General features: G+C 41.6%; 1 protein-coding gene and 1 long non-coding RNA gene across 3 annotated transcripts in view; both read right to left on the reverse strand.

Moving 5' to 3' along the window:
- LOC100646489 (protein Wnt-11b-2) overlaps nucleotides 1-7361 on the reverse strand; it is a 30132-nt gene extending 22771 nt beyond the window's left edge. The window contains exons 1-2 of one of the 2 annotated variants that reach the window (XM_012318098.3): nucleotides 7108-7361; nucleotides 6397-6785 (exon numbers count right to left, since the gene is read on the reverse strand). In XM_012318098.3, coding sequence (XP_012173488.1) covers nucleotides 6397-6488 — 92 coding nt within the window. In that variant the 5' untranslated portion in view covers nucleotides 6489-6785; nucleotides 7108-7361. Of the gene's footprint in view, nucleotides 1-6396 lie in introns of both variants that reach the window. The other variant, XM_003401937.4, reaches the window with a different exon arrangement.
- Nucleotides 780-2471, reverse strand: LOC125386811. The gene is made up of 2 exons (XR_007227249.1): nucleotides 903-2471; nucleotides 780-824 (listed from the first exon to the last, which is right to left on the reverse strand). It is a non-coding gene; the product is annotated as an uncharacterized LOC125386811 (long non-coding RNA).
- Nucleotides 7362-13073: the final 5712 nt, after the last annotated feature.

Below are 13073 nucleotides of genomic sequence, written 5' to 3' on the forward strand. Positions count from 1 at the left end.
TTCGCACAAGAATCATGCAACAGATGATTTACGAGAAAACGGATCGACGATACACTTACGTGCGAATTTTATAAATAGCAACATCCACGCGATGTTGCACCAGTCCGACGTTAATCAGGATACTGATGCAAATTATTATAAATCGATCGTTAATCCTCGTTCGCAAGGAGCCTCCTGTCCAGATCACTTTACAAGTGGCAGAGATTGCGCTGAAAGAACGGCAGAGATGGTTCTATAGCATAAAAACGATTGCTGATCTTGATCCAAATGATAGATGAACGTCTTCGTTCGAATCGTTAGATGAAGCATCCTCCAGTTGCTTTCGATTTCAAAATTACGACGCGAGGAAAACGAATTCACAAATATTTTGCTTCGACGTGTATCACGCTGTCATAGTATTGCAAATGCTATTCAGCTGTCTTCTTAAGTTTGCTTCTCTGTGAAACTGGTTTCTAGGTGGTTTGTTTAGAAGCAGTTTCGTGAGAACTGTTAATCTCTTCAGGGACAAATTTATTGAGAACAGGAGCAGATGATTATAATTTTATTTTTGCGTAAAAAGAAATATTATTCTTCATATTTCATTGTATATTAATAACACATACTCCAGTAAAGTTATCAGGCAAAAAGGACGTTCTATCAAGTATTAATTTCATCAAAGTAATAACTCTCATAAAGTGTGTCAATATTTTGGTTGTTTGTTTATATTCCACAAGTGATATTTTCAACAGTCCCCATTGATATCGAGTATGAAGGCATAGCAAGTGAAAGAAAGCCGTACGACGAATGAACACTGTTATATAATTATACAACTTTTTAAAATATTTCTGAAATACAAAATGAAAGATCTATCTGACCACTATAGAAACTTCTGCAACACCGCTGTACAAAATTCTCACTGTAACCTTACATAAGAGGCTACGTCCGATGGAGACCAAGCGTATCAAATTTTCTCCCGAGCTGAATGCTTGCCTGTGAAAAGAAAGTCCCTTCGTGAGGGCACAATTAACGGGCGAGGCTCATAAATTTCCTTTCCAAGAAAGGTCGGCCCGACGAGAGCACGCATCTTTCATAGGGCTGGACGTGACAGGATCGATGTAGGATTCCGGGCTGTATAGCGACAAAAACAAATCGCGTTGGCGACTTCCGAGATCGCCGTTCGATTGCCCCCGCTAGGCGGGCGGTGTCGATGATTATAAACAAAAGAAAAGGGGGGGGCGCCCAGATGATGGGCGGAGGGCTGGCGGAATGACGGAGGGGAGGCCTCGAGGAGAAAGAGGCTTCTTGGAAAGGACGTTTATAAATCACGAATCGCAGGCAACCCCTAATCTTCCACCCTGTTCGAGCCTCGCTGTCTTCCTCTCGTACTTTTCTTCCCCATTCCACTCGTATTTTGGTTTTGCACGCGAAACCACCATCACTCCTCCATTCATCATCCGACGGCGAGCGGCGTTCTCTCTTTCTGTTTCCGCTTTTCCAACCCCTCTCAGCGTCCCCCATGGACGCGCCCGATGAAATTCGCCCCGAATCACAGGACAATTAACGTCACGGCGTGCAGCTACGTGAAATAAAGGAGGTTCGAGCGATACTACGATCACGTCTGTTGCCGCGTGAGCGATAATGGGATATCTTCATGGTTCGCGAGCAACGGCTAGTAACACTAGGATTTCATATGCAAGCGTCAGATGCGCCATCTACACGTACATTTGATAAAAGCGACCCAGCCAGATCATAAAATCGGTCAGTTAACGTTTACAATTTTCCGTGACGTTATATTCGCAACCATTAAGTCTGATTCACACTAGCGGTCAAAGGTGCGGTCACAGGTCACGATCAATCAAAATCTAGGATTTGACCGAGGCATTCACACTGAGCGATCAGAAGCAATCAAATCTCGTCGCCAGTCACTCTCATCTTTATTTGTTCGCCCGGACAAGGAATAAGCGAAACTCGCGTTAATCTTTTACGAGGATGCATAAGATGGCGAATAAGATACGTTTGCGGTAGTAATGCGATGAGTGGAAATGATAAATGGAAGTAATTGCGATAGCTGCGTGGCTGTAGAAGTTTCCAGATCATTCTTCTCTATTTCCATCCACCGTTTCATCTTGTCAGATGTGTCGTAATATTTTTTGCCACTGAGATCATATGGTTCGCTGCAATTTCCTACAAATTCGATTAGACGCTCGTTCACCGTTCCAACTGTTGACGGCGATCTTGATCCGGCGCCGCGGTCGACAGATTTTCGTTCGACTCGATCGAACCGCCTGCTGTGGATGCTCTCGTTGGATTACGCGCAAGTGATTTTGACCGGTGGCTGACTTGGCGTAATCTTACCGTACCGTGATCGCTAGTGTGAATCTAGCTTTAATCCTTAACGGTAGAAAGGCTCCGCTATGGGCACATCATACTCGTATATACCATAGAAAACGAATGACTCCACGTATGAAGGTAGCATATGAAGAATTTCTATTTTTATTTCCATTCATCGTCATGTTGTATTCTATTCGACGATCGCGCGTGTTTTGTGTTTTGCGCCAACGCAAACCAATAACGTGGCGTCTTACCTTATACTTACCATTTTACCTTCATGCGAAGGGGCATCGCGAGGACCAGCAGATACCATTTTCGTAAAGCGTTTGAATATTTTTGTAACGTCAAAGCTACAAGTTTCTTATTCGCCGTTCAACGTTTTATTAACTCTAAGAGATCGATAAGCGAATGAAATATCTCTATTAACTCACGATATAAACCAATTATTAGAAACATTGTAGCATCCGGATATTTTTGCGACAGATTATATTTGAGGAAGATTATCTGCTTGTAAAAAGGAATAAAAATGTTATAATCCGTTTCTATTTTTATTCCAGAAGTTGCAATTTTATGACTCATCATTGTGCGACGTATACAGATGATCTTTTAGCTATAGATTAATAGATCTAGCTATGACTAGATTAATTGCTTCTGATCAAGTCTACATGACGCTGTTGTGAAAAATTGTAAACTTCGATCGCTGGCCAATATTACGACTGTCGCTGTCTTCGTACGTTCACTGCTCCCAGCTAGACGCAATGGTTACACGACCAGATAGGATTTTCTATAAGCATCAATTGTACGTGTCTGGATATACAGTTACTCATGAAAATAATCAAACACTTGCCACAGACAATTTTTACGAATATATTACGAGTGTTATATAAATCCTTCTGAAATTTCAATTGCTTCGTAACGAGACACTAATGTCGTGACTACGATGGAAAGAACAGTTTCGGTATTTGATATCCGATTGCTTGACAAGATGTTGGATTTTAAAACTGCTCAACTTCTTGTACGAAAAATATGAAATACGACCTATCCCGTCTTTGTTCTGTAGTCTTCGTACATTTTTACATATTCATATATATTTCATATTTTATATATTCGTACGTATCATATATCTTGAGATATCTCCTTAATTGTTCTTCTATCCTTGGTCTTATGAATAATAATCATAAACAGAGAAGTGGGTTCTATTATTCGAAAATTCCCTCGTACCAACAGTTAGGTGTGTCTCATTAATTCGGATGCTGGAGGTTCCACAGTACTATAAATACGTCAAATTATAAATGCGTGTATATAACACACTGTATCTGACATATTAGAATAGAAAGAGAATGGAATCTTATAGAAAATGCCATCATAACGATTCGTTCGTTCGGCCGCGGAAGAACCAGCCATGATTCATAAGAAATTGGCCTCTGGAATGAAGAGAATGATCGGAGGGGAAGCACAGGATTAATTGGTACGAAGAATGGGAATTAAGGCAGGAATCGACGAACGCACAAGGTTCCGTGAAGCTCCTTCGCAGAAGATTAATCGCACGGAATATTTGGCCGAGGCAAGGGAAGCGGAGGAAATTAGATGATTGTTGATTATGTTTAATGAATTTTGATCCTTCTTTCTTGCTATCGATCTAGCGTAGTCGAATTTCTATAGCTGCGAGAGAAACGAATGTAAATTGCACCCAAAGGCAAACGTATCATTAAGACGAAAGCGATTTGTACGATCGTCAAGATGAATTTAACTGTTTCGAGTATTAGTCGGCTGTTGCACGAAATTTCATTACGCTCGTTGATTACGTTTAATGAATTCTAATCCTCCTTTCTTCCTATCGATTCGGCGTAGTCGAATTTCTGTAGTTGGAAGAGAAACGAATGTAAATTGCGCGCAGAGGCAAACCTATCATTAAGACGAAGGTGATTTGTACGATTGCCAAGATGAATTTATAATTATTTCGAGTATTAGTCGATCGTTGCACGAAACTCCATTATGTTCGTATCATAGTGTTTCTCAAGAGTTCACGATTGAGAAAGAAAAGGTTCACCGGCAAGCCTAAATTCATTTTGTTAAAGAAGGTATAATAAATATTCGCATTCTCCCGGTCATTCGATGATCCATATTAACAAAATACACAGGATGATACGGGTCAATTTCCTATTGTAATTGTTAATACTTTTACGTGATTTTCTATACGGAAAATTGTACGTTATCGCGTTGCAAAATCGATTTCCATCGCGAATCGCCTCCTTATTAATTCCACGTGTATCTCGTTGCGTTGTATTCGTTTAAAATATATTTCTGCTGTAATCGTAGTAGCAAGATAGAGAAAACAACAATGGATTGATCCAGCAGATGTGCAGCAAATCAAAGTCGTCATTATCTCGTTTGGATGTACATCGTACATACTACATGTTGCGTATGCTTTACATGTTCATCTTTATCATGCCATTGTTCCAAGTATCTCGTTACCATACAAGATCCAATTTTCACCGCGAATAGCAATAAGTTTGAAGAACAGATCCTGTTCATTTCTTCCAAGTAACGAGCTGGCTATCTCCATTCCCCTAAGCTTCTTATCTATTTTCTTTAGCCTCCCTATATGAGACAAGCGATAGAATGACTTACCTTCGTTTGAACGGCCATTTGTCAGCCATATATTATTCTCGTTGCCTGCTACGTATTATTTTCAGTAATATTTCTTAGAACGTTGTTATCGATGGCGTGTCACAGCCCTTCTTTCGTCTCATTTTCAAACAAGAAACCATCGTATTTCCGAAGCTACCAAATCAGAAAATCTCTTCCTCTCGGCTAATCATATTCCTGCCAATTTCTCTTTAGTCTCTTCGATCGTGTACTTTTTCATACTCGAAGTACCTGCTATTACGGATAGCAAAGCCGCAGTTGCTGTTGAACGTAACGATCGAACATTTCGAAAGAGGCGTTTCAACGTTGGCGTCACACCGCGAACAGAGACGAATCGGTAACGAGGAGATAAATCGAAACTGATGCAGATTTCACGAAACCTAAGCGTCGTTACACATCGTAACGTGTTTCGCAAACGCGTAAACATCGCTATAAAATGTTTTCATCGGAATTTACGAGTCGGCCGGAGTACAAGGGACGCCCTGATAAACCTAAATTCGATGCATCACACGCAAGAGAAGTTCGAACGTGTAATAAATCCTCGTTGAGACTTATTGTTCCTCGGGGCCCCATGGCGCGGCCAAGAAAACAAGCAAGAAGGAAATCTTTGTAATAGAGTAAAATGATCCTCCTTGCTCCGCTCCCATTCTTCTCCGCGCGTACGTACATCTCGGCTGGTAACCTATTTGTTTCTCATTAACGAACCTACATTAATCTTTCGATTCCTCCGGAGGCCCCGTGAACAAATGTGAGAACATCGGGGCTGCTTGTTACGGAACGATTCATGGCAGCTTCGACAGAACCAAGCTTTTAGACCTTCGTTTAAATTACTTTACACAGGTATTCGGGATAGAGTATACTTGCAAGCATAACTTATCTCGTAACTGATTAACGACTATAATACGCTTCCCATAAAAATTCGAAGCTTTCGTTTCATTTAAATGAAATTTAATTACCAAATTATAGCTTTTAGATAAAACACGGTTCAGATCGTAGCTTTTTTACGTGGATTATAGTTTACTCGTATTCGTTGTAATGAACGTCATGTAATTTTTTACACTGCTGTACCAGCTATAGTTTAGATAGATAGGTTCTTTGATTAGGAGATGTTTTAGATTTATAATTCTACGACTATCGTTTAGATCTTCCGGCGTAAATTATTGCGAGCAAGAGTTCAAAGGTCAAACAGATTTTGCATTTTATATTCCAGAAGCGATATCTTAAAGAAGCTTAACCAATATCACGCATCCTTTTTAAATATCTCTTACATTAAAATCCCTTCTTTCGTCTAAATTATTTTAGAGAAAAGCTGTAGTATTGTATCGTATAGTAGCTTGAACATCGAATGGACGCATGTTGTTTCGCCAGAGAATTTTGCGCGTGCTTAAGATAAAATGTAGACGTAAGAAGCGATTAAGAAATTGTATTGTTACTTACAACCACTTGATGCACCTGCCATCGTGAATCAGCAACAGGAACAAGAGCAGCCAAGCTTCAGCACCGCTTCTCTTCGTTGCCGTCATCTTCATGCACTTTACATTCTAAAAGACCGGCATTCGTTCCGCTGCTTCGCGCATTAGAACTGCTCTATCAATTGTCCAATGTTCGACGACCGTCCTGGCACGCGCGCTCTTTCAGGGACCACTGTGTTTCTCTCGATGATCGGTGGATATCGTAACGTAGAACCGCGGTACCTTCGGCGTATCCATCTTCGACGAAGCCAATGAAAAAATACTCCAAGATACTGCAATGTAATCGGTGTAACGACCGAACCGAACTTCGCTTCCAATTATTCCGCTCTCGATGTAACTCTGTTAAACGCTACTCTAAATTGAAAAAAATGTTAAGGAGAAAGAACAATGAGAACTGGTTCGAAGATACAGCCAGAGATACCGGGGGGAAAAGGGCAGCGCGTCCGAAGGAAGATATAAATTCCAAGTCGGGAAACACTGTACTTAATTGCAGTTGTCGATGGGACGATAAAGCAGTCGCTTAGAAATCACACACGCGAGGCCCTGATTTATCACGGCTGATCACCGCGTGCGGTGCAATTATCGTCCAGCCTTTTTCTCCGTTTTTCTTTTCTTTTTCTTTCTCTTTTATCTTTTTCCTTTTCGAAGCGAGCTTTCCCACCGGCGAATAACGTACCGTGTGCACACTTGGCGAAGCTGAGCGGGAAGCGAAGGAGGCCGAGTGTAACAAAACAACAACCGGCACGTCCACTGTCACTCGACGATTGATCGGAGGATGATCAATGGAGGCAGCGGAGCAGACGTCAACGCGCGGTATCCTGAATGATCTGCGACCGATACGGTCCCCTATCGGGTGAGTTCCTTCGCGCCGTCCCGTGCTGCAGGGAGTCTGCGTGGTTACAGGTGTCCGTCGAGCCGTCCCGCAGGATTTGCCGGTCGCCGTGGAGGTGGAATCCTCCTACTACTACTCTATTTCCTCCTACTTCACCTACTCGGTTTTCGTTGGACGAGGAACCGGCCACAGGGATGGCGATCACGGTGCGAACGCGGCCACGCGAACAAGGGAGGAGGCGAGAAACTGGTCAAAGATCGCGTCCACTTGGCCCGAGAGGATCCGTTGGACAAAAATCGGGAAAGTCGTTCTTCCATGTCCGATCCGATGATACGTCGTGACCGTGTCTGGATATCTAAAACGACACAGCGTTCGTCGACGTAAGATTCTCAGGAATATCACCGTTTTTGCTCGAACGAACAACGAGCTTCTGGAATGGAACGTCGATGGTCCGAGGATTCGATACGAGTTCCTCCTGCTGTTTGTAAATACGCGCTATCCGAACGTCTCTTCTCTCGAAGAAACCGATTCTAAGGGATTCTCTTACGTAAACTAGTTGGATATCGTTTACATAAACAGGTGTAATACGTGAAATTGCGGAACAATTTATATCTATTAATAAGAAGCTACGTTTCGCTGAACTACCAATCCAAACTAATCTAGAAGCCGTCGCGAGAAGAGCAAGTTATTCTCGCCACGCTCAGAACTGGACAACTGTCGTTTAATATTCCTATTTGTTGTAAAAAGATCATTATTTGCCTGTACTCTTTTGGTCTTTCTACTCTTCCGATCCTCGATAGTTGGAGGACATTGCTGCGTCACACGCTTGATAGTTATTTTTCCACTGCAACTACTGCAGATAGATTTATCAATTTTTGTAATTATATTCTATCTCGTAATTATGCTTGTGCAATGTACATAATTGCTAAGTCAATTTGGCGCGCCCTATTCTCTATTTCATAAGGATGGTTTAACCTACTATTAAAATATCGTGACGCGCGATTTTACACTTTCAAATTCCCCATAAACGCATCAAAACCCGCAGTCTAACGATGTTTAGGTCCCAATACCATTTCAACGCTAGAACAATTGGCTTTAATACGTAGTTAAACGTTTTATGTATATGTATAAATTGATATCAATTCATACCTGATGACAATAGAGGCAAAGAAATTACCATTAGTGGAGAATCCTTACTATTTTGGGACAGTTGCATAATTGTCATTTCTGCACTGCCCTAGATTCGTTCTTTGTACGTGAACAACTTTATGATTCACCGTATATCTATTTGTTTCCATCCTGCCACTTTAATTCTGATCATCTGCGTATGACATATTTAGGCAAACATCGCAGGTCAGTAGATCTAGCGTCAAGAAACGATTGTATTCTTCGAGGCATTTTATGCATGTACACTGTACACTACCGCTCAAAAGTTTCCAGTCGCTTCTATTTTCTCGCTGCGGATTTTCACGCAAATTTACATTTCTATGGATGCGCTAAAGAAATGGAATTTAAATAGAAATTTGTTTGTCACATAGAACGTTACATAACGAATGCTCTGCTCTTATATATTTTTAACATTTCTGCATATAAATGCACGTAAACGCGTACCAATCCGCGGTCCATTTACTTTCGTCCTTGCTGGCTGATAAACAAGTATATTTATCAGCAGGACAATGCTCTTTTTCATTAGCCTTGTATCGTGACCATTCGCGCTTACCATTTACGGCTAATCATTTCCTTCTGTTCCCGATTATCCTATATTTTTATCGTTTATCATAATTTTATCGCGCGTCGATATTAAAACAAAATGCCAGATATCCCTACGTCAGAAAGACAAGAAGAGAAGTAAGAACGAATATAAATCAAGAACGTAAAAGTGAATTACAAACGCAAATTTCGTTCTTATTTTTAAACCGTGTATTCTTTTTATTTATTGCATATGACACAGGCTCGTGAAAATGTTCAGACACACGTAGACACCTTTTGCGAATATATTATGCGTGTTACGCGAAGCATATATTTAAGATGTTTCGCTAATCGCCGTGACAGGACTATTGTAATTTCCTTTTACTTGTCGTTTATCGTTGCGTCCACTGGCAGAGTATTAACCGTGGTATACCAATATTTGAACAGTATTTACCTGCTTAATTTGCCACAGCTAATTTAATTAGCGCTGTTAATTGGTAAACGATTAGTTAGCTACCAGTTAACGAGAGAATTAGGACAAAAACAATACAAATGTATTTCACGTTGCGTTCTACTGCAGATTAGGCATTTTTAAGTTGCGTCTTGTGTCTTCAAATCTGGTGCACCAGCAACGTAGATGTTATTTTTCGATACACCGTCCCATGCATTTTTTAACTCTCTACAAAAACGTACCAAGGTATCTGGGAAATGAAACAGCGATCAGTTTAAAAAATATCTTAACTTTAATCTCGTAAAACTCATCCTACGAACGATTTGCACGACTTTGTATCATTTTACCTCTACGTTGTGTCTTGTCTTTCGTACACCCCACACGATGGGATTAACATCGAAATATCTTTTAAACCAGACAATATTTTCACATACAAGTGCCCTGATAGTTTTTGTAGAGAAAAAAGGATGGTGTATAAAAAAGAAGTATGGTTTCGTTAAAAGAGCAAAGATTACCTTGAGATCTCGAAAACGCCTAGACAGATCCGGTGGTCGCAGTAAGACGTCTCCCCCTTGAAACAGAGCAAATTGCGTTTGAAACACTTTTTCCGATAACGTATACTTTAGCTGAGATACTTGCGTGGATCGAATAAAAGCAGACACCCTGTGTGCACTTATTTCACATTTTTTCTACGTTGTCGTAAAGATGGAAATCGATTTTAAAGTCAGCACTTTGGAAAATATTTTTGCTACATGTTCACCTACGCCATCGACGATAAAACGACGTCTTATAACAGTAAAATTTTCATAAAGCGAGTAGCGCTACTCTTTACTGCGCCGTTCAAGTGGAGCAGATGCAGAAGAAGACGAAAGTGTCCGGAATTTAGGACAAGTAGTAACTCTCTAATTAAGTATTCTAATATGACTTCCTCGCTCATATTTAAAGTTCCATCAAAACGCTTACTTCACTCTCGACGTAATGATACGCGAAACACACAGGGTGTCTCGTTGTTATCGACCCACAGAAATATCTCCCAAACGATAGATTAACGGAAAAAGCGTTTCCCTCCCTATTAGACCATGCCAAAAGTTTCTTTCGTTTTACAAGGAAATGACAGACTGCTCCGTTCGTAGTAATAGAACAAAATAAGCATCGTGTAAAATAAAACAATCGATAAGATAATGTAAAAGATAATATGACAATGTGACGCGTCTATTATTTCCTTAGAAAACGAAAGAAACTTTTCCGACTAGCCGATACATTTTCCTAGCGACGAATAAAATGAAACGCGCAACTTCTCGTTTCGTAGAACGCGATCCTGCGATACGAAGTTCGTTTTCCGCGATAAGAGATAGAGCGAAGAAACGCCGTGTTTCCCATTTGCGACATGTGTGCTCTTTAACGCGGTAAGCCAGGGATCGTAGCAGGTCTGTGTCACAAAGTATCGAACCAATTACGCGTACGATTTGCCAATTAGTTTCGAGGAGAAAGTGGCATCGTATATTTGCCGAGAAGCCGAACTTACCATTGGAAATATCGCACAGAAAGTATCTAGAAAGGTGTAAAGAGCCGGTTCATTCTCCAGCAATCATCCGGTTTCTATTTTATCTGAAATTAGACTGACGCTCTATCGTCCTTCTTGCATCTTCGTTAAACGCGGCGGACTTTTTTCTAATATCTGCTCGTCCGTTTTCGACGATGGGTATATTTTGGTTGGTTTATAATAGAGAGAGTCATAATGGATCAGCTGATTCTCCGAATACAAACGTCTCTATATTGTCAACGTAAATATGCAACACGCTCCGCGGACACGCTCAGTCCATACACATCGTACACGCTGAAAAATAATTCTCTCGCTGAATGTGACATCTGCGACTGTCGATTAGCCACGTAATCGCACAGTACTCTGTATACTAAGTGTACGAGTAAATACAACGAAGATTTTCCGATGAAACTACAAGTTTATCGACCAGTTAGCTGTCACGACCTCTTTGAAAAGCGTGTACCTACAATAGGATGTGTGGCAAGAGGTAAGCGACGAACACAGAGTACGCGTAACTGTTGTAGCATAGAATTAGGCGATACACTTCAATCGTTCTGCGGCTAAGAGTTGCTCGAGCATCGATAATGACGTGTAATAAATCGTCACAAGAGCGTTAATGGTAACTAACAAATGAGGCAATCAATGGTAATGACTGTTCAATTTGTTGATTACTCGAAGTGATTAATTAGGCGCATTCAGGATGTAAGTACATACGTATGTGCACGCAACACATGCATACCTATACGAATCTTCATTATGAAATCGTACGATTCGATATCCTTTTTTGCTCGGAAGTATATAGCCATATACAGGGTGGGTCAGTAGGAACTAATATCCGAAATAACTCGTTAGTTATTAGTTTCATCGAGAAAGGGACTCTCATCGAACGGATGAGATTTTGTTCTCCAATATTTTACACTCTCCGAGATACCAAGCTGAAACTTGAGCTTTTTTCAACGACACCGTATATTCTCTACAACGTTAGTCGACTCAGCTGGACATTTTTCACGGTACTCGATAAATATTCAAATTCGGTTTTCTCAAAAACCAAGTCGAACAAGTCTCATTGCTCAGGAACAACAGGTTGAGGTTGAGGAACAACGCAATTCCTGTTGAGCAAATCGGATAGTCGATATGTACCTTCGACTCTTCTTGTCGGTTCGAATGGAGAATTTTGGCGCACCACGCGCCAAGCGTCTCTTCCTAGACTCGTGCCGGACTCGTCGAAGCTGACAGCGCGCTTGCACGTGGCGATCATCGCGAAGCAACGTGCACCTGTCCGCGAAACGGCAACAGCGGAGCGTTTCCGTCACGACGGCTGGCGTCGTAGCTGGCCGAAGAATCTAGACGTGTGTCAGCGTTGGGAAAAGATCGGAAGACGCGTTGCGAGGCGACAGCGTTTGCCAGTTTGTCTGGCGATCCAGGACGACGTGACACGCGAATCGGCGGAAGAAGGTTGGCGTTAATTGCGCGAGTACTTTCACTCGGCGCTGTTAAAACGACCGGCGAATCGCGTTGACGCGCAAAGAGACGAAGAGAACGGGTTAAAAGCGGTTTATTGCAGAAGCGGCGCAAAGGATGGCCGCTTCTTTCGTTCCAGATTATTTCCTCCCATTATTCGTCGAAGACGTCTACCATAAAAAGGGGGCAAACAGATCCGGCGACAGCTGCTTGGCTATTAAAAGCGACTTAAACCCCAAACCCTCGGTGCGATCGCAAAAGTTACCTCGCTCGTTCCATCGAGCCCCCTTCTACCGCGTCTCGGCTCCTCTTCGCGATTACGCACAAAGCCAACGCATGTATACCGCTCGACAGACTTTCCTAGCAAATAAGCAAATTGCTAAATGAGCCGTAACGCCAACCCCCGCTACCGCAAAAAGGAGAAAGAAAGACGAAACTTGCAGAGGATTTCGCAAATTTTACGTTAAAATGCTACTGGTTTTACCGTGCCACGTTTACTTTCCAACGTTTCGCGATCTTTCTTTCGCGGTGACTCCGAACGCGAACGAGAAGTTGTTTTCGATAATAAGCCGCGGCAGTTTCGTTATTCCACGCTAACTTTATCAGGCCCGCTTTCAAAGTTTAATTTGAAATTGTACATCCATCGTTATTTCGTTTGTTCGTCCA

The sequence above is a fragment of the Bombus terrestris genome, chromosome 17 (genome assembly GCF_910591885.1).
Source record: "Bombus terrestris chromosome 17, iyBomTerr1.2, whole genome shotgun sequence".
Lineage (NCBI taxonomy): Eukaryota > Metazoa > Arthropoda > Insecta > Hymenoptera > Apidae > Bombus > Bombus terrestris.